This window comes from Athene cunicularia (assembly GCF_003259725.1).
Source record: "Athene cunicularia isolate RWA chromosome 1 unlocalized genomic scaffold, athCun1 chr1_part2, whole genome shotgun sequence".
Lineage (NCBI taxonomy): Eukaryota > Metazoa > Chordata > Aves > Strigiformes > Strigidae > Athene > Athene cunicularia.
In genome coordinates, this window is record NW_020799092.1 from 9,223,477 (window position 1) to 9,243,709 (window position 20,233).

The 20,233-nt window shown below is 35.4% G+C and overlaps 1 protein-coding gene across 1 annotated transcript in view; it reads right to left on the bottom strand.

The window, feature by feature from the left end:
* PIK3C2G (phosphatidylinositol-4-phosphate 3-kinase catalytic subunit type 2 gamma) overlaps positions 1 to 20,233 on the bottom strand; it is a 216,591-nt gene that overhangs the window by 148,124 nt on the left and 48,234 nt on the right. Inside the window, 3 exon segments of the mRNA XM_026863441.1 lie at positions 4,190 to 4,317; positions 10,342 to 10,474; positions 13,596 to 13,782. Coding sequence (XP_026719242.1) covers positions 4,190 to 4,317; positions 10,342 to 10,474; positions 13,596 to 13,782 — 448 coding nt within the window.

Consider the following 20,233-nt stretch of genomic DNA (forward strand, 5'->3'; position numbering starts at 1 on the left):
TGTGTATAAGAGACAGCCCCCTTTTATGGCCCAAACACTAATTCTGGAATGATACTGTGAAATAACTACATTATTATAGTTACAAATAATACAGAATTCTAGAAAATTCAAATTAGAGATATAATTTTCAACTGCAAAGTAATGCTAAATGTTGCACAGACATTTATAAGGACAATATTTTCCATCCCCACAGTTTCCAGATTAAATAAATTTGCAGGTACCTTATACTACAAATACAAAATTATCAAGATTAATCCAGATGCTTTAAAACAAATTTGCAGTTTGTTCCTGAGTATTTCCTAATTTTTGCCTAAAACATGAAGTTATAAAAGAAGTTTAGAAGCAGTAATTTTAAGGTAATCAACTACATTTAGGCAATGATTGGAGAAAATTTGCAGGAAGTCAGTTTTGTAAAGACTCAGACTATTTGTACAGAAACATGCAAAACTGCTAAACAGTAATCCCAACATATATTTGATAAAAGTATAGTAGCTGCCCTGTATATCCATCAGCTAGACATGTTATAAATCAGCACATGCGAGACAACTGTCAGAATAAGTGAGAGATATTACTAGAATTCAGGAAATAATGTCAATTAAGTAAATTTGAAATTCACTAAACAACTGTTCACTGACAAGTCTTTAACAAGTCATAGTCGTTGACTAACTACAAAATTAAAAAAAATCCCAACAACCAACAATTGAACAGGCCAAATTCCTGAGATCATTTTTATGTATTGTGTGGTTTCAACATGGGCAAGGTATGGAGAAGAGATTGCAATAAGAAATGCTAAATAATATGCTTTATTAAGCAGCTGGGTTTTGCTTCTATTTTTTTATATCTTTTTCATACACTTTGCTTAGTCAGTATTTTTTTAGAGAAGAATTGGAGTATTAAAATCTCAGAAAATAGCTATAACCCTTCGATCTGGCAAGGAAATTTGACATGGTCTTGCCTAAAAGCATGAGAAACTCTTCACACTTCTTGAAACAGATGAAAGGAATTTATATATATGTTAAAATAAGTTCAGTTTTTAATATTCAGTTCAAACTAAACATAAAAAATTAAACTCTGAAGGAGAGAAGCAACCATACAATGACAATAATAATTTTGGAAGAGAAAAACTAATTACAGAGAGAAGTAAATTTGGAGTCTTTTAAAATAAAGTGTTCTTTTGTCCTAAGTCACTCAAAGATCAAAACCTGATAACCCTAAAGTGGTTTTTTTTTTTCCTCTTTTTAACATAAGCCACAACCAGCCTGAATGGAATCCCTGTGGTTTTAATAACAATAAGATATAATGGGACAGAAATAAGGAACTGTATATTAATAATTTTTTTCATTATAGTTTTTTAAATTTTGACCTTTTTTTTCCCAATGTTCAACAATTTTTTTATTTTTTTTTTTTTAACAAGCATTTGAATAGAGAAAAAGATGCCTCTCTCTGTCCTTTGCTGAGCTTGAGAAGAATCGCTCAGTGACTGAGACTGATTTGAACAAGGATGTCTGATGACCCAGGCAAATACCTCAGCGCTACCTGCTTCTTCAAAGAGCTTATTTCTGTCCTTTCTCCTATAAATTAAAACCTCAACATGAGAATGTTAAGATTTTCAAAAAACTCAAAATCATATCCCAGCAGGTTTTTTTTGAGAAAGTGGTATTTTCCAAGTTAGAAATGTTTTGTCAAAGACTTTTTGGTCAGATTTCTTTAATCTCTTTATATACATTTACAGAATTTACTCATCTAGAGACCCTAAAATCATAATCTTTGCAATAATACAAGATACTCTCAACACATTAGCATGGCTCTACAGGTACAAATCATTCCTCAATACATACTTTCAGGTTCAGAAGTAGTCTACTAAAGTAAATCTTGATGTTTAGTTGCATTCCAGCAGTGAGGAGGAGTGAAATTGGGTTCATTACTCAGTTTATTAATGTCTTCTGCAAAATTGGTGAGTCAAATAAAAGCAATTATTAAATTTAATTTTTTTTTGTGGAGCAGAAACCAGCCTCTCAAAGTCCTGATGTTGCTTTCAATTACTTCAACTAGTAGGATTACTGATTAGGAATAACTTGACAGTTTTAATCTTGCCACTTTCTAAGTAGGTAACTATGAAAGCTAGTTTACTCTAAAAAAAAAAAAAAAGGAATTTCAGGACTATCCTTATTTTTAAACCAGTCTATCAATTCAATTCATAGTGAATGAACAATTCTGTGGAGTTGGGGTTGGCTAAAAGAGGAAAAGCATTTAGGCTTCTTTGCGTTAGTAATTACTGTAATTGTAAATGACACAGCTATCAGATTATGGGGTGTTGAACATGCTATTCCTAAACCATTCCTCCCCAACAACTCAACTCAACTTTTATTTCTGATTTGAAGGGTCATTTAAGCAATGATCTCTACAATTATGCAGCGGATGAAAGAAAAGTAGCCCTCTATCCCCTTCACTGTGCTGATTGTGCCGTGAAAGAATGCAGCCATTTTTCAGTTAAATTTTTGAAACTGAGTGACTTTCAGATCTACCTAATGAAAATCAACATACTTGCTCTGATGGCATACATTAAAAAAATATACACTACAGGCAGCTGAGGGCTTTCATATCTTCCAAAAATCATTCCTTTGGGACTTAAATGCTGAAAAATAAGAAAACCACCACACAGGCCCTCAAGAACAGGATCCTCACTTAACCCATTTAGCTCCAAAGGTGCCTAAGTGTTCCCCAATTAAGTTATCATGACTAATGCTCTGCTTCTGAATGTACTCAGTACCTATCAGCTTTCTGGGAACGAGGATGTCTTAACACTTCACCTCAAGTTAAATTCTCAGTGAAGACATTCCCTCTATCTGTTTCACCCTAAGCACCAGGATGGTAGAAATACTCAAAATAAACATAATGCATGTTTTGTTTAAAAAGACACACACAATGGAAGTGTGAGTGATGTGCTCTTCTTCAGACTAACTATAAAAGTAATAGAATAAAATGGCCAAGCAATTCTTGGAGTAGAGATTTGATTTATGTTTCTTTCCTTCCTTCAAGCTAAGTGCTGTAATCACTAAGTCAAAGAAGAATGCTCTATTTTTTTGAAGAGAGTAATACTGAATTTTCTTCTGAATAGAGGGAAAAAAGCCTCTAGCCCAGTTCAATGTATTTTCTAGCGTTTTAAGCCTCTCAGCTTCAAAGTTCAATGGAAGCCAAGGTCTTTCAAAAACAGTAAATTCATATAAACAATGAGATTTTCTGGTTTTCTTTTGTTTTATTTTAAATGGCGATTGCCACCTTATGGAGTAGATTAAGATGTCTCATTATAAGGAAAGAGACATGTCTTGGGTTCCACTGGGATAATGCTAATTTTCACAAGAAGCTGGGAGTGGGCAGTTGACCCAAACTAGCCAAGGGGATATTTGATACCATATGATGTTATGCTCAGTATATAATTAGGGAAGCTTGTGGAGGGGGATGGCATGGGGGGTGGGGGGGGATCGCAGCTCAGGAACAGACTGAGCATCAGTTCTGGGTGGATTGCCCAGAGGGCATGCAGGTCTACAGAGTCTAAAAAAAATAAAGTATCATTGTAAAGACTTGATCTAAATTCAGATGTCTCAGTGCTACTAAAATATACTAGAGCACTGCGGAAAATTTACCTTAGACCTCTGTATATGCATCACTGCAGAGACATTCAAGGCTACAAGCACCTTTAAAATAAACTATGTGCTGTGTAGAAAGAAGAGGTTAGAAAAGAGGAGAAAGCTTATAAGGTGGTGTGTAGAGGGTAAAATGCTCATTGTGGTCATCACTAACTGCCCCACTCTGAGCAGAATCAATGGGTGTGGGAACCAAACACAGACTGAAAAACCCCACCCATTGTGAACAAGAGACTATACTGAGCAGGATTTTGCAAAGCTGAGGAAAAGGTACAGCAAAGACTTTCAACAGGCCTAGGGAACTTGATTGTAAATGTCAGTTATATAAGCCAAGTTCAAAACCAATGTATTGGAAAGAAAGGAAAACCTACTGGCACAGCAAGAGCAGTTTACTGTAGGGGACTGTCAGTCACTTACTGTAAATCTCAGTCTTATTAGAACAAATTCCTGAAATGAGCATTTCATTTTTTATATTTCTCCCAAGTTGAGTGCAATACTATTCAAGAATGGCCTTTTCTTAAGCTGTCATACAAAACCGAACTTACTTTTTTGGATACAATGGGGAGCAGGTCCAAGCAAACACTTCTGTATCTTTAGAAGCACTGTTTACTACAAGTAGTTTTATTGTCAGTATAGTTTCCCTCGGAAGAGTATTCATACAGGAAAGTTGATTCTAAAAGAAAATCAGAAAAGAGCAAAATAAAAGTTGGGTTTTTTTTAAAAAAAAGAGCATTCTTACCACAAGTGAATTCTTTCTACATTTTTTAGATGCCTTAACACATATATAAAGCTATAAATTACAAGAGTTGCACTCCAGAGAAAAAAATCAACTGACAGATCCCTTCAACATATTGATGAGTATTGCCAACCATTAACTTGGGTCACAGTAATTGAGAAGAGGCGTGTAAAAACTCATCGGTAACCCCTAGAGCTGATAAAGGCAGGAAAAATTTAGTTAAACTTTTGCTTTAGAATTATCTTATCAGTGAAGGACTATTCCAGAATAAACAACCCTTAAGGGTGAACTGTAAACCAATAGTTAGTTATTTGCTGTCTTGTGTCTTCAAAGGAAAACACTACTTAAGAAACTAAAAGTTGCTTATGAGTAGAGCATGATAATCATTCTCTTGTTCAGATGTGCTCTGGTGGTGTGGTATTTCAGAGCTACAATTTAAAGGCAGATTTTGACTTAACAGTAATGAGTGATTCACATTTTTTAGTGAGAAAATTCAGATCTATCAATATTAATCTCAACTTTGTATTGACCATTAGTAAACTTTGTTCATCATTCAATTTGTTTATATGGATTATATGAATTGATTTAAAAACATAACTTAGAACAATTCTAATAAATAACTACCCAGTGTAACTACCCAGACATGTACAAGTCTGTATTTTCTTTTTCCTAAAGAGAACATTTATGGTGGATAGTATATTTCTAGCTTTTTCCATGTCTATTCAGTGCAAACTTAAATTTTTCAAGTGAAAAGTGAAATTACTTTTTTTCTGTATAAACAAAACAAATATAAGGAGCTAAAGGCTAAAAGAATTATTCTGCATTGGTGCATAAAATTGAGATTAAGAAAAAAAACAGAAGATAAATTTAAATAATATATATTAGTTTTAATTTTCAGATATTCAATCTAAACTGGCAGAACAATGCAACTCTCAGCATTTTTAAAAAAGGTATAGTCATACTTAAGCAATAAGCAAATGTAGAAATCAGTATTTTAAAAGTATAGTAGCCTGACAAACATAAAGATTATGGGAAGCAAAAATAAAACAAAGGTAATAGTATAAGGTAAAATTAGCATAAGATTTTGCTCCTAGTTCCAAATCTGGCAAAATTCTCTTGGCTTCAGGAAAGTTTCCTTGAATGCATTAAGGAGCCACTGAATGAAAGTAGATGGTTTACATCTGACGTTCTGCAGTACCCCCATTTAACATTAGTGTCAAAATTTCAGATGATCACTCTTAAACATTTGGAAATTATTCAAATCTGCATACCTCTCTCTGAATAACAAAGCAAGACAGCAATTTCCCACTCTTCCCAAGTAACATGAATAAAATTAAGAAGCTATTCTTAACTGTCTTCTCATGTGTCCCTATTTATAGCTTTCAACTCTGCTTTCCATTTCATGTCCTCTTCCTCATTCATTATCAGTTAGAAACAATTATTAGGAAAGTGAACTGTTTTACATGCTATAGATAGCTTGCTCTGTCTTTTTCACTTACAGACCAACAACTCAGCCCATGTTACAAAAAATGGTTTGACGAAGAGTTAACTCTAACTTAACTGTAAAGCATTGTTAATGCTGTGAAGAGACAAAGCTAAAAAAATCAAAACATGTATTTTCTAACTCAGACACTTGTTAACACTCCTTTTGAACCTGGAGCAATGAAAAAAAAAAAAAAAAAAATCACAATATCCTCAATGCAGAAAGCAAATCCTTGCCAGAGGTTCCCTAAGACACTATCACACTAACAGATGTACACCAGTAGGAAAAGAACCTGGAAACTCTGACAAGAGTTAGACATCCCAAGTTAAAGTATGAGCCAAAGAGGACCAAAATTTCCCTTCCATGATATATGATACATAGAGAAGGGGAATATCCGTATTGCTTTTAAGAACTTTGATTAACACATATCTGAGCTTACCCAGTTGCTATTATCCTTTCTGACTGCATGAGGCTGAGTAAAATGGGTGACTAACAAGAAAGAAAAATGGAACAGTGGCCAGAAATAAGACACCATGTGGGTGAAAAATTTCAACAGTAGTTGAAAAGAACAGAGAAGCTACTCACTGAGAAGGTGCTATTCACAGATGTCAGATAAATTATACAGCTGGTTTCAAAGGCCAAGTGCCTAATATCAGAAGAACACTCAACACAGGAGAGTCTGGGGCAACACAGGCTTTGCCCTGAGAGAATATAAACAAGATAGACAAGCCAAACAAAATACGGAGAAGAGGGAAACCCAATGCCAAGAAAGTATCTGAGGTGATAAATGGTAGCCTTAATATTAATGTCATCCTTCATGTCTGTAGGTTTAACATAAATTACAGAGGATAGGAAAACAGGAGAGGGTGGAATAAATATATTAAGAGCAACAAGCTAAACAAAAGAAAGAGAATAATTAAGAGGTCTCAGCCTGAAAAATGAAACTGATGAGAAAATAAGGGAGCAACTTTTGAACTTTACACATTATGTGTTTCAAACTCTGCACCAAGGTGACAACCACAGTTTTCAAAGATAACACACAAGTCCTAAAGCAAAAAGTATACTCTTAAAAAAGGAAAAACAGAAGAAACACTAAACAAGGCAATTTGTTTAGGTAGCAAATAATTTCCACCTTTACTGAGAACATTCTGGGAAAGACTAAATATAATAACAGACTTCAACAGAAGCTCATGTTTAAACACAAAATCCTATCAAGTTAAAGTTCAGACAGTAACTGGCTAAAGTGCTTAAAACATAAGCTAAATACATGAAAATCAGCAAATAAAGCAAGTTTGGTCTTCAGTAGAAATTATCTTCCTAGATCCCTAATCTTTTTTTTTTTTTTTTTTTTTTTTTTTTTTTTTTCTTTCTTCCTTCTTCAATTCAATCCTAAATCAAGATAAGGATTTATTTTGAATTAGCTAGTTTTATTTTTTGGTCTGATTGATCCCTAACTATATGGAGAATATTTGACTTTCTAATATAATAAGTTCTTTCTCTGACCTTTTACCACATTCATTTTCAATGGCTGTGATCAACTGAAAATAACATTTGGGTTAGAACAAAAGTAGCACTTTAACTCAAGGCAAGAAACTTGACAAAAAAAGAAATTTTCTCCTCTGTAAACTTTTTATGCAAACATTCCATTCTGTTTCATAAAGGTGATGTTATAGCCAAAAGATAATTAAGAGTGAACGTATCATGATTACAGTTTTGAGTGACCCAGATGTCCTACGATAGGAAATGGTGCCACTTGATGACTGTAGTACGTACTTCATTAAAATACTCTATTTTTTAATCAATTTCAGTTTGAACTCTTGCAAAAAGTATTAATTCATTTTTATATACATGTATTTACTGTAGTAAAGCCAAACTAGCCTGTGTCTGACATGTTTTAAATTATGCCAGTTAGGCCCATAGCACCTTCAATGATAATATGATATCACCTCTACTGTTCCTTCTCTCTGTGTATTTCAAAATATTTTCAATATATTGATTATTCTGTCAAGTTTTGTGTTGTTTGTTTATTCTTTCTTAGAGTGTTAGCAGCACAAATAGCAGAAAACACATTTTCTTGTTATAGAACGGTGACAAGTATTTAATAGTTAAAATAAATTAAAAACATTTCCTTCCCTATGTATATTTTCATACAGGAAAGATCTTCTGGCAACAGCGTACTACCCAATATGCTGATACTATACCAAAGTCATACTGTGGTAAGCACAACACAGTAAAGCAGTCAGTTCCTGTCTTTATGTGAAAACATTTCATTTTGTTAAGTGCTGTATGAGATTTGGAATAGGAACAGAATCTATTATCATGATGTCAACATGTTCATGTCCTGCAGTAAATGTCTGCTTTATAAACATCTCCTTTCTTAGCAGAATCTGCCCTGCCAGCCCAGGAATATTTCAGTGACTCAAAGAGAGAGAAGGCTCCAGCTGTAAGACTATTAGCTAATTTAACATACTCATTTGATGCTTGCATTTTTACTCAAAAATAGCATCCATTCACAAAATCCAGTTCTGGATATAAGCTAAAACATACAAAAATAATGGCATATCTGCTATCTAGATTCTCAGCCTGTTCTGGACCTCAGGTAATTAGGTCCAAGGAACCTCCCATTCTCTTTTGAGACTTAAGTCTAGGGCAATCAGTTTGAGGTGCAAAATATGTGAATGCCTTCGACAGTTGAGGTAAATATTGAAAAGCCTGTCAGACAGATATAAGTTTTTGAGTTCGTACTTTGGAATTTATTGAATTGTATTTTGAAAATTATTTTTGAAATTCAAGCAACTATAAAAGGTAAAAACATGCTTTTACAAATGAATGCTATTAAGTTTCATACAACTCTAGATCTTGTTTCTGATGTTAAGAGTCTCTTACAAGCATCTATGACCTATGAAAGAATTAGGACTGCATACTTAACTACTTCTTTTTCCAAGATTTTTGATGGAATTGCAGACATTTAATACTGATTTTGCAGAGGGAGAAGTTTAAACAGAAACCGTGAAGGTTTACATTTCCATGAAAATGAAAGAGCATCAGAATTTCTGTTCCAGTTATGAATAAAGAATTTATTTCTATTCTGTCTTCTTTTGTTTTAGAAAAAGGTTGTGTAAGATGCATTCCAGAAAAGGATCAGCCACTTTTTAGAAGTCAAAAATGCTCATAAGCAATATAATCATTCCCCTATACTTCAATTCTATCTACCCATATGAACTATAAGATAGTATTTGACCAAAATTTGAACAAGGTGAAAATTCCTACAGAGTAAATGGGAATGATCCAATTTCTTTAAACAGAAGGATAACAATTACTTTCCAGTCATACAAAAGATAGAGGGTTCAATGCTCAAACTCTATGGACTCAACTAAGGCACCAAAGGAGACGTCAGGCCCTAAGGGAACTAATTTGGATGCTTAAGAGAAATTCACCCATTATATTATTAACCACAGGGCAGACATACTAAGATTCCTGTATCTGTTCAGGAGTGTTGTGCAAAAAGGCTATGCAATATCTCCATTAAGATAGATGTGTAAAGTTTCAACATAAAAATATCTTTTTCCATTTGACCAGCTTCAAACTGTTGTGCGTCTTAAAGGCAAACAGAAATTATGAATTACACTCTGTATTCAATTCTAATTTAAAAAAAACCTCCTTTCAGATGACTTGTAGTCTTTGTTGAATTATAATGTATTCAAGTTGCTTTCAGATTTAGAATACAATAAACAGTGATGCAAAATACCAAAAATTTCAAAGATTGTAAATATAAACATGTCATGCTCAGGAAGCTGGAAGAATATAGTATTACTGCCAAATCATAAAAAAATGAATACTACTTCTCTCGCATCTATTGCAAATATGCTTTTTGTCATCCCATTGCCTTAAATGAATGTTGTTTGACTGTACACTTTGCTTTTCAATAGTTATTTTCCTCAGAGCAGACAGACAGGTGACAGGCAGTTACGAGCCTTTACTCTAAAATTCCAGTCTCAAACTAAGGTCCTCATTTTAAAACTGCAGATCTCTCTTATTAAAACACCCCACAACAGCCTTGTTCCTTCTAAAAAAAGAACACTTCAAGAAACTATAGGTTCTCAAGCTGGATTGCAAACCTACTAGAGGCAGATCCAAAGGGTTTAAGTCCTCAAAGAAGGACAGAAAAACCTCCTCTGGTTGCATTTCCTTTAGGTTCCAGTATTCCTCCAGGATGCCCCCAGTGAATGAAAGCTATTCTCAGACCAGCTTTGTTTAGCTTATTGTCAGACCAGACTTGGCTTAGTCCTGTTTCTCTTCCTCTGGCTATCCTACTCTTTTCTAACTCTGATCTTCCTAAGTTTCTCTGAATTCTGTGGAGTTTAATTTGCTCAGAAGAAGATTCATAATAAAGATGTGGGTCTTTCTTTTTTTTTTTTTTTTTTAAATTAATATTCAATGTGTAAAATCTGTCAGACAAACCTATGTCAAACACAGACCAAAATTTAGTTCTTGTTCCAGTCAGCCAGGAAAAAAATGGATCTTTTATCCAGTATATTTTTGCAGATTTTCACTTGACATATTGTCTTGCCAGGACAAGGTAGTGAACAGGAGAAAGAGAAAACTTTGTAGCTACAAAGGGGGAAAAAATGAAAAAAAACCATTAACTGTGACGCACTATGTCCAGCACACAAAGCTAACCATTCAGAAACTTGTGAAGATCCATCCTTACATGCAAAAGGATTTAAAATAATTACTCTCGTATTATTGGGGGATGTGTGTGTGTTTATTTTGGATTTGTTTGTTTAACATTCAGAGTTCAAAAAATGTACTTAAGATACCTAGATTCCATTCCATATTTTTGTCATTAAGATTAACTTTTTTTTTTTTTTCATTATTACAGTCAAGGGAAGTTTGGACATAAGTTTTGAAGTGTTGGAACTTGATCATCATACAACTTCAATCAACAGTAAATCTGTTTATACTTACTTCACCTAATCTGTAAAAAACAGAGAATCTATACATTCATTACAGCAGAAGCATTAAAGCCCTCTGTGTTGGTATTCTTCAGATACTTAACCGACAACTAATTTGGGTCTGGGGCTATCTGTTGGCTTCATATTCTTCTTACTCAAATCTTATAAAATTAGTCAAAAATAGAGGCAGAGTGTTTAATCAACTAAGGTTCTTAATTAGTCTTGTAACTTCCAGATCTTCCTGCCATTCTCAGCTTTAGACCACATTCTCCACAAGAATGATGAACATGGGAAACAATCAAATCTGAATTGGTAATCTGAAGCATTTGCGTATTGAAGGTGTCTGTCTGAAGGTTTGCGTATTGAAGGTGTCTATTCTCGTTATTTACAAGAATCACTGTTGATCTCTTTTCGAACAAAGTTATAATTATTGTAGTAGGTATGCTTTTTCTTTTCTTCTTTTTTTTTAGTTCAAAGAAAAGGATCAGGGAATCTGTAGTACTTATTAGGTATCAATGCAGAGAAAGGAAAAAAACACCTTAATAAGACTAGGAAATGCTTCTGCTCTTAAATATGGTATCTTTCCTCTAGTCTAAACATTACAAACAGTTGGAGAGTAGTGCAGGAATTGACAGGTTTAATACAAACAAATGATTAAGCATTATTGTTTATGCAGAAGTATTCATACACAATATACAGACATATTCCTGATTTACACACCATAAGGGCCTAATCCTGTAAATATTAATACTTACACAATGCTTCAGTCTGACTGAAGTCAGGAAGGCTGTTCAGACTGCATGCACTTAAAACCCTTTTAGGTTTTGTAGAGCATTTTGCCTAGGTAGCCTCCTTGTAGGCACAAAGGCATGACTCTATAGTCTTGTCCCAAAGATCAGTTAATATCATCCAGATGTAGATAGGAATTATTTAGGCTGTACAAACAAATGTGGTCAAACATGAAGCTAGTAACATTATGCCACTGGCAGCAAATAATGCACATCTGTTTGGGATAACACAAAAAAGTGATAAAAGAAACAAGAAGGAATGAAAAGACAGTAAAGAAGGGAAGGTAATCAGTTCTGCAACATTATTCTGCAACTTGTAATGTTTGTGCCTATCTTTTCAATGAGGACAGTAAGACGGACATAAGAAATTGAGAGCATAAATATAAAAACTGACATACAGCCAATCCACAAAAGTAAACTTGAGATGGATTTGACAGGACACTAACATGATTCTGTAAAACATAAGACAATTCACTCTCCCTTACCCTAAACGATTGAGAGAAAAGCTATTTATTACATACTGGTATGTATAGAAAAAAACAATGCAAGACACGCAGTGAGGGATGTGAAAATTCTAACATTATAATGCAGGAATATATATTACAATACATGTTATGAACAGCAGCAAGATCATAAAATGTGACCTTTGGGAAAGGGAAAATGAGAGCCGTAACGTAGTCAGCATGAATTCATACAATGCAGAAATAAGAACGGGGAGTATGCATGTGAATTAAGTTAGTATTTGAGAAAAGTAGGTGTCAGAGCAGTAGTCCATGTTAAGAAGTCCATGCTAGCTATAAATATTGCAAAGACTGGAGAGGTAGATTAAGGAGGAAGAGGGATTCTCATTTTCACATGCTTGAACATAGCATTCAAGTCATCAGTGTCCTTTAGGCCATAGGTAATTTCACATTTTTCTGGGAAAACATAAACCACAATGAGAATGGCATAACCATCTGAAAATCAGGATAGTGATTATAGTCCTGTATTTAGTACCTTAACTAATGCAAATTCTCTCAGATTTTTATTAACCAGCTAATGCTATATAATACACTCTCTTGCATACAGTCTAATGCAAATGATCCCACTGTTTTTTAATCAGTCATTTAGAATCAAGGTAAAGTGGGAGCAAGGGGAAAGTATTAATAAAAACTTGGAGAAGAGCATTTTGACTCATAAAAATAATGCTACCAGACTGGAGTCACCTGTCCTACTTTGATCACACTGGAGTGGTAGGAGAACACCAGTTTTGCTCAGAGTAGGAAAAGAAGCTATTTGAAGAGACAACTAATTTGACCAAATAAACAATCCAGAAGAGAATACTTCATCATCTGTTTATTAAAGTTGTCCCCCTCTTTTCTTTCCTGTGCTATGCTGATATACTAGGTATACTTGGACCTATAAACTATACTTATTTTAATCACTATCTATAAAGAGGATCATCAATACACATGCTTAGCCAAGTAATGTGGTTTGAATACACCAGAAGCAAAAACTCCTGATAAAGCCTCATTCAGGTTTAAGCAAAAGCACCACTCTGCTTAACTTGGTAATCTAGCTTTCAACCCTTCTAGTTACTTGTACTGCAGAGACCACACAAAGTCCCAGCCCAAAATCTCTTGGCTTGCAGCACACGACCTTTCCTCCCTCCCGCTGAGCAAGTCAGTCACAGAGTATTTGTGCACATACTCATCAAGGCCAGTGCTCTGACATTGCTTCTACTGCCATCCTTCCATACTGGTCAAGGGCAACCATCTAGACCACCTCCTTGATTCTCCATCTATCAATGGGGCCTGGAAGTCTCCTAGTCAGTCAAGCTTAAGTAAATGCACTTTATGCTAGATAAATAGTGGAGATATACCCACTTACTCAGTCTCCAACATTAATATCGGAGTATCACCAAAGCAACAGAGGTACTCCAATATCTGTGAAAAATATGTGATCTAAGAGACAACAGCTCTTGTGAACCCCTGCTGGATCTCCTCCTACCTGTTCACCCAGGCTTCTGGGATATTATGGGCAGCATAAATAGTGAAGCTGAGCTGGGAATCTAGGCTGATGTCTGCACATGAAGGGCTTTTAGGTATGCGGGCAAACTGGAAATTTACATCAATGCTGGTGCTGTAAACATAGATGAGACTAGAGATCGCCATGGAGAACTCAGTCACAGCAGCCTCTATTAACAGTGAAAGGAGAGAGAGAGAAATAAAGGTTAGCAATAGGTCATTTATGAAGAACTATATTTATCTTAAACCATCAGCTATGGCTTTGAAATGCTTCCTAATAAAATTTAATTAAAATGACATAAACTACCAACTGAAGCCAATTGGCCATCTGTGCTTCTGAAACCAGCCTTAGATCATTTCTAGTGTATCATTAACAGTCTTTCATTACATTGCTTTCAAATTAAGGCATTTTCAAAGTAAGCATTTTAAAGTACAGCAAGTTAGTCTGTGCCTCAGATATGCCATTTTAATTTTTGTGCTGGAAGGATTTTTATTATGTAGGTATTTTGTAATTTCAGCAGCTAGGTAGCTACTTAGTTCAAGGGAACTGTCAATGCAGTAGAATGGAGAAAAGGTACAGGTTAAATTTTAAGACTATGAAGCTGTTGCAACTGTAGGCAAAAATTCATAAAATGTATACAATAGCAGTGACAATCAGACATAGTCAGCATTCAGATGGTCATAGATTGGTAGTAACATTACAGAACTACGGACAAATATACATGAAATGCATGCACCCTTTATTTACGTTATTTCCTCTGGCTTAAGCTCTTCAGTGCTTTTTCTGCAATTACTGGCTTTTATCCATCTCTCCCCTCTCTGTTTTTGGAGCAGCTAGGGATTGTGTGATTGCCAACGTACATAAAAATCCCTAGTCCTGGCAGCCTTCATCAAGTGAAAAGAGCTCACACAAGCACTCGTTTCTCAGACAAGGGATAGGTTGAGAGAGAAAGTGTTAGAGTACACTGTATCATTCCAAGATCAAAATGATTTGTCTTCCAAGAGGAGTACCCCAAATTCTCCTTTTTTTCCTCCTCCTAACTCATGGATTCCTACACGATTAAGAACATTCTCTGTCAACAGTTATAGCTCCTGACATACTATACTTGTATTCAGAAGCCATCTACTAGCTGTCTAATAGTGTTTATTGAAAAAAAGAAAAAATTCCCAGGAAAAGGAAGCCTGATACTTGCTTGTATTAGGTTTTATATTCAGGATAGGTGCAGGAATCCTGCCCAACATCAGAGACAGATACCACAATTCACTGGACTTAGCTATCTGACAGAAATGTCTCCAAAAAACATATCATTGGTCTTGAATTTTATTCCCCTCGACACCTTTTGCCTTTAAACTAGAAAACATTCAGAACTATTGAATCACAAAATGCATTGTAAACAGTGCAAAGGAATTATTTCAGTCTTCATCTTATAATAGACAAATTTTAACTGCTTAACAACAGAGGTACACATAAAATGAAAATAGTTTGACATACTGTCCTGGTTCAGCTAGGATAGGGTTAGGTTTCCCCAGCAGAGAGAGAGGGGGAAGGGATCTCCAGCCGGGTTATTCATACCATGCTGGCGTCAGGTCCAGGGGCAGAACCCTTTTTACTTTGCTCTTTGGCGGGCTCAGTGGCGGGAACCTGTTTCCGTGACCATTTAGCGGTATTTCTCTGTATATAATTTGTCTTGTTCATAGTTATTGCTATTTATTGTTGTTACCATTGCTACTGTTGCTGTTCAGATTATCACACTGTTGTATTAAATTTCTTCTTATTTTAACCCGGGTTTGTGTCTCACTGCCAGCCCAACTTGCTGAGGGTGGGGAAGGGGCAACGGCAACATGCTCTCCGGTCCCGGCAGGGCTTAAACCTGCACACATATAGTGGGGCTTGCTGCTACTGGAAATAGACAGAAAATTATTGCACACATTCAGGACTGGCTGGAATAGTAATCATCTTCCATATAAGAAAACTGAATTATTTTAGAGTCTAACAGGTTAAGAAAACTCAGTCTTTTTATTATCTGTTTGTGTATACTTCTCTGTCTAGCATTTCTGTATACTTCTCTGCTAGACAAATGAAACTTCATCATTATTTATCTAATTATTAGGAGATCCAGAATTAAGTTCTTCTCTGGAATAGGTTTCCTAAGATGTAAGCAAATGTCTAAGTATGACCTGGTCTGCAGCTGCAGGATTCTTTTCTACATTAATTTTCTTACTCTTGTCAGCTCTCAGTTTAAAAACACTCTGTGGTTTCCATGCCAAAGTCTGCCCTTCCCCCCCCAATCTTCATTCATTAAACCCGTAGCAATTAACTAAATTAGAGACAAACATTTTAGGTAGTCTGTAAATGTCGATTACTCACAAGAGTTGATGAGCAACTTTTCACTGTATTTTTATGAGCTGTTGAATAGGATTTGGTAAACTGAAATTATATCGCCCATTCATGAAGCCAGAGAATTTTACTGCTTTTTATGACTTTCTGATTAATAAATCTTAGATAAGAAAGGACTATGGTGTTTCACTGATTTACAAAACACAGGCTATGGACTTCCTACAGAGGATTCACAGCTTCAGCTATGCCAGAGTTTATTTTCTAGAAAGGTATCCCAGGCATAGCCAGTATCTAGAAGATGATGAATACACCACACCACACCACAAAGTGAATTGTGACCAAGATTAATAATCTCATAACTCAAACCTCATAATTTATTTCTGGTGTGAAATTATTTTGCATCACTGAAGATGAGAAGAAATGAGACTTGCAGAAATGAGATGAGACCAAGTGAAATGAACTTTAACCACAGCTGCCAGATATGCTTATTTCTGACACATGTTCCTTGTACATGAAGTTTGAAGGAATAAATTTCACCCTTGGTGAGAAACAGAACAATCCACACCATCCCTGAAAGTGTTAATGAATATAGCTGCAGGTGCCTTCAAGATTTAGTAAGGACCATACTACCTTATTCCTTATAGAAAACAACTTATGTTCTTCTCAATTCAGTATTACAAATCAGATATTATTTTAGTGCCAGACCTTCCAACAGAGTAGGTAGTGTGCTGTTACTGCACCAGCAGATGACATCGATTCAATATATATTAAACATGCCCTCTCTGACTCTATGCCCATTTTCTCTGGGTAAAACATTACAAACATCTGGTTGAATAGAATATGGAATGAAGGCTTAAGACCCTTTTGACACCTTAAATATATTTTGGAGAACAGAAGATTGATATTGTTCTTTCCTACTTATTTTCAGAGAGAAGGAAAAAAGCAAGATCCTAAATAAAGTTTAGGTTATACCCACACACAAAACCCCCAGAAAAAAAAAAAAATGTAGGTAAGGTGCTAAGCAACATTAATTAGACCATTATTATAATAAGAAAAAGGCAAAACATGAAAGGGCAATAATGTAAATAATGATCAGATGCAGTTTCCAAGCACCCGTATTTACCTTATTGTTTCTTTCTACTAGTTGAAGAATCCTATGAATTAACCCTTGAAAGAAACTTAAAAATTTCCTCTTGTCCTGGTATCAAAAATGTTTCAGCTACTATATACTTTATAAGGCCTTGGTAACATCTGTCTAATTTTTTTGAGAATGGGGGGGGTGTCATTTTTTACAAATTGGTCTTGGTTAAAAAACCCCTGGCTTTCCAAACAATGTACCAGGATGTAGCACAGTAACAAGTTAAGAGGTGAAGAACCATGCTCAGGTTTGAAAACAGTGCAGGAGACACAGAGATAAAATTGAATAAGTAAAAAGCTCTTGATATTTTTTTTATATTCTGAAACCATAAGTGATTTTTCCAAAACAAATCTATAATGGCTTTGTGCTAGGAAAAGGAGGAAGTGGATTTTTCAGTTTTATATAGGAAAACCTTCAAAAATCTTTCCTTTTTTTTTTTTTTAAAATTTCTGTGGTGACTATTTTTATAATCAGATCTAGGAGTAATTGTCAAATACCAAGCACAATTAGTGAATCCTTAAATGTAATGATGTAATGATGACTTAATTAAATGTATTGTCATCAAGGTATCTGATTTCTGCATTCATTCAAAAAGAGCAACTCCAGCAATTCAGTTAGAAAAGGCTGTTGATTCAGTATCATCAGTTCATGGTGCATACTAGACTTTCTGGGATGGGTCCCTGAGAACTACTGATCATATTACAGAAGCTGCTTATTATGTCTGATCCTGTGAAATCCCTGCCTGAAGTAGCAAGGCTGTAGACATTGTATAAACATTCATTCATCAGCTTTTGAGAAACACGTACAGACTCAGTTTTGTACCAGTTTGCAGGGTTGTCTTTTTATACTCTGGATTGCAGCAAACTCCAATGTTAAATCTCTATTCATGTGAATAATCTTATTCTTTTTGTGGGAACACTTGAAGCTGTAGAGAGGTACTAATATCTAGAAACTGCCTATTGTTCCTAACATGTAAGAAGAAGTAAAAAAATACTTTGAGTACTAAAACATTAATGTTCTCTTCTAATGACTTCATACAGAGGAAAAAGACCATGATCCAGATTTAGGCATAACATGGATAAGTACTGTTCTATTCACAGCAACAGAATAATTTGGTCCACAGAGATAACACTATTATTAGAGCCAGTTATTGCAACATTAAATCAAGGCTAGATATTTTGAATATAATATTTGACTTGCTTAGTCCATGGTGAATGACTAATATTAAACCTCTGATGACATTTTATTAAAAAGAAAGACTAAAGCACTTTCTAAACAAATTATTAAGTAAGGCTTTAATTTTAATAGTATCCTTAATCTTTCTCTCTTTTGTGGTAGAAGCTGTAATGAAGAAAAACAAAACCTATGATACTCAGGGTAATTATCACTTGGGGGAGGAAGAAGAGAGGAAAAAGAAATTATTAGTTGGAGTGATTGCTGCTCTTACTGTTCAAATTTGATCTTGTTTTCTTCAAGATAAACATGAATACAGATAAGAGACAGAAAAGAACAGTACAAGTGGGAAATACAGTCTGTCTCCTCCCTGGCTGTCAATGCTGACTTCATTTGAAATTGTGCTGCTAGGGAAAGCAAAGCACATGTTTTTTAGCTTCCCAGAGATCTGGCAAAAATTACTAGCACTGAGCTAAGGTGGTGATTTTACTTTACTTTTGGGTCACAGGCTTGCAAATTTTCACAAGCCTGCTAAGCATAATGAAGTAAAATGATGTGGGAAACAAGTGAGGTGGAAAAGGAAACACAAAGGTGATTTCAGCAGGAATGCACAACTCGCCACCTAGTTGGTTTTTACTCTAGCTTCAGCAGGTGAAAATATCATCTGGATTCTTCTCAGGCTCAGTGTCTCTAGGTCAATGGATGGGAGGCCCCATGGAATTATCATGAAGGTGAGCACCAAGAAGACAGGGACTAAGGAAAGCTTCTGAGTCCCAAAAGAAGAGACATGTAGAATGGCTTTGTTCACTTCTTGTGGATCAGGCCCAACTTCTAGCAGATCAGTTTTGGTCATTGCTCTTGCACTTTGTTTTTATCAGATATGGCCTTAACACCAGCTCTGATATAATAGCTAGGCTTTTCTGTTAACACTCATTAGCCAAACAAATATTTTCCTGGCTTTTAGAAGTTTATTTAATAGCTGCAGGTGTAAGGTATGTAGTACGTTAAAACATACATGAAATCACTGCATGTAAGAGATCAGTTTGAATTTTGGTTACCTTGGACAACTTTGAATGTAGGCTTCTCCACAGAATGACTAGTGGTCTGGCAAGTTCTGACTTGCAATTGGTAAGTTGCAGCTTCTAGTATTACACTACCAAAAGGATTCTGCAATTGTTACGAAATTAGGGTGTGCAGAGAACAAAGAAAGAAGCATCACATCACAGCTGAAGGCATCCAGGTGGCAATAAATAGGTACAGAGAAGTAGAGTTAAAAATCTGATTCCTTTACTTTATTCAATAAATCATATTGTCCTTGAGGAAGCTGCTGGTTCAACGAAGTCGAAATTTGGAAATATCTTTAAGTAGAGGGATGTTTTAGATCCTTTCCAGCCAGGTTTTCTGAACAGTGTTCAGAGGAAGATGTTTCTAAGGTTGATTAGTAACAAATGTTCTTTGTCATCATCAACAATTAGTGCCTATTAAGAGTGTTAAAAAAATTAACAGGATAAATGACTAGATCCAAGGCAGAAGAATCCTGCAAACCATACTTACTTTCTCCTCCCCTCTGCACCTGCATGTTCTCCCCCTACTCCCCTGGCCCTCCAGCTGCTTAGCTTTTCCTGGCAGTTTACAAATATAATTGCTGTTTCTTTGTTTGCTGTAAGTGAAGTTGAGTATCAGTGAAACATCAAGCCTGGCATTTGGAATTCTGCATTTGAACCACCTCTGTGTTTAAAAGGCTGCACATATTTTTGAGGTTGATTTACTTTTTTGCCTCTCTGAGCACACCACAACTGAGAATCTCAGAGGCGATTTATTTTCCTCAAACAAAATGGAGAGACACTGGAATTCCCAGAACACTGCAGCCCACCTCAACATTCAGATGGAGGTCTCTTTGAAAGCATCCACGTAGACACCCCCAGCTGATGTTGCAGGCCAGCCACAGAGTGGTAGAGCGGGACCCATGCCC